At 40.3% G+C, this 2,350-nt stretch overlaps 1 protein-coding gene across 1 annotated transcript in view; it reads right to left on the bottom strand.

The window, feature by feature from the left end:
* Positions 1-686: 686 nt before the first annotated feature.
* LOC113470241 (putative uncharacterized protein DDB_G0277255) overlaps positions 687-2,350 on the bottom strand; it is a gene marked incomplete at its 3' end in the record, with an annotated part of 2,775 nt that continues 1,111 nt past the window's right edge. Inside the window, exons 2-3 of the mRNA XM_026828521.1 lie at positions 1,738-1,861; positions 687-1,076 (exon numbers count right to left, since the gene is read on the bottom strand). Coding sequence (XP_026684322.1) covers positions 687-1,076; positions 1,738-1,861 — 514 coding nt within the window. The remainder of the gene's footprint in view (positions 1,077-1,737; positions 1,862-2,350) is intronic.

Below are 2,350 nucleotides of genomic sequence, written 5' to 3'. Positions count from 1 at the left end.
GGTCGAAAATTCAAATTTCATTTTCCGTTCTAATGAAAAAGTTCAAAGAGTTGTGACGTCAGATTTCACGTCAAAATGTTTCTACGCTTGCGCACAAACAAACGAAGCGAGAGTCATAAATTATGACGTCATCCCCTACGGGAGCGTATGCCGTGACGTCAAAGTTCACGATTTACCGGTATTTTTTAAATCGATTTATCTCGGGCTCTAGAAGTCGTAGAAGAGAAAGAAAAAATCCCTTGGTCTTCATTTTTCCTGCTCTATGACTCTGCAATTGCAATATCACTCAAGTAAGCGCAACTGATCTATTACAACAAAAAAACGCTATTTTTTAAAAAATCAGATTGCTTAATCCAAGATTTACTGTTAAACCAAGTTCAAACTAATATTGTGGCCCCGACCATACATTTGCTTCGAGCATAACATCAACATCTTTATTAAACATTAAACAAGAAAACAACAAATTGAGTGTACAAAAAATTGGAGGCTTTCATCATGCAAGAAGGGCGTAACCCTCCTTAGGACCTTTTTAAGTAAAACGGCTATACTAGAATAGAATATACAATATACCTTGTTTATCCTGCACGAATGAGACTAAAAAGTCCCTTTACCCCAGCAGTCTAAATAATAACAATAATAATAGTGCTTATTTATTCTGCTCACAAAGGACTGAAAAGTCCCTTTACTTCTATTACTGCTTTTATCTCTTACCTTTCCATTGATAATTTCATTATCATTGCTTTTATCTCTTACCTTTCCATTGATAATTTCATTATCATTGCTATTATCTCTTACCTTTCCATTGATAATTTCATTATCATTGTTATTATCTCTTACCTTTCCATTGATAATTTCATTATCATTGTTATTATCTCTTACCTTTCCATTGATAATTTCATTGATTGTCATCTCTACATACTCCTCGCCGCCATCTTGTTTGATATTTTCATTATTGTTGTTGTTCGTCGCACCGTTGTACTTGGCTTCGTCTGAGCCACTGTATACACTGTTTCCGTTCATGTAGAGAGGATTGGTTTCTGGAGTGCCATCCATTGGAGGACCCAACTGTTGAGAATCTGAAGGCAAAAAGCGGAGGCGGGAAATTCCTTACCTGAAGTGTCACAGTAAAAAGAGTAGCAATGAAACAACTGCTACATTAGACACATGTCTGTGTCGTAGCATGCCCATCCCGTAGTATGTCTCTCATCAGATGGGCGAGAAGAGACACAATACTTCCCATTTTGGTGTTGGGTCAACACGAGAACACCAGAAAGTAACCCGTTGAAATATTTGCAATCGAAAAACGAGTGCATATTCTTGTTGATGGTGGGATTCGAACCTGGGACCTTCTACATGACAAGCAAACGCGTTACCTCTAAACCAACCGTGCCCCCAACAAATGACTTCTATTCATTGGTTCATAGCCAGCCTAGTTACCTTAGTTGGTAGCGCGTCTGCCTTGTAAGCGCTAGGCCGCGGGTTCGATTCCCGCCCGGGGCGGATTTTATCCTGATGGGATAATGTTCTTTCTCGGAACGGCTGGCTTTCTCCTATCCTGTCTTCCTTCTCTCTTCGATTTCGGGACGATAAGACCATAGCAGTTACAGTTCCCTCTGTCAAACCTCTTTTAAAAAAATCATTGGTTCATAGGGAAGGCCTATCACAAATATCTTCCCCTTCATAGAAAGCTTTCTTTACAAATATGACCTGTATTTATAGGGTGCCTTGTTATCTTACCTCCAGGTATGCTCGAGTCTTCACCTCCCGTTTTCTTAATGGCACGAATCTTCGTCGGAACCAGAAACTTTTCTCTATTCAACGCATCCCGCGCTTCTGAGCTCTCTTCATATTTCTCATCAACCTTGGGGAAGTAACAAATATTAACTTATTTTAATAGGACTAAAGGCTGCTGGTCCACAAAGTACGTGATTGCCCAGAAAGTCCACCCATCTGACAACAACCACGCCCAAACGTTGCTTAACTTCAGTGATTGGGGAACTCCAAACTGGTGCATAACTTGCTATCGCCTCGCCACTGGACTGTCAGGAAAAGTCAGACCTGTTTCCGTAAAAACACGATGGTCCAGAGGAAAAAGTGGGAAGAGCCGCCCCTAAAATGACCACCGGATCTAGAAAACTATCAGTCCCAAAAATTACGGGACTGTATGTGCCAGGGTAACCGGGTTCCGATTCCCGAGTTTTTTTTTTTTTTTTTTCAGTATAAACAAGGGATTATCGTACTGCTTTATTTTACCTTACTAATGCGGAATGACAAAGTTCAAGTTATAGGCTGAGTATAATGCGAGTTAGAAGCACGCACGAAAACACACAAAGCGCGTTTTCAAAGTCTG

Source organism: Diaphorina citri, unplaced genomic scaffold (assembly GCF_000475195.1).
Source record: "Diaphorina citri unplaced genomic scaffold, Diaci psyllid genome assembly version 1.1 scaffold1461, whole genome shotgun sequence".
Taxonomy (NCBI): Eukaryota; Metazoa; Arthropoda; class Insecta; order Hemiptera; family Psyllidae; genus Diaphorina; species Diaphorina citri.
Note: the sequence above shows the minus strand (reverse complement) of the source record. Positions and strands in the feature narration are given on the sequence as shown.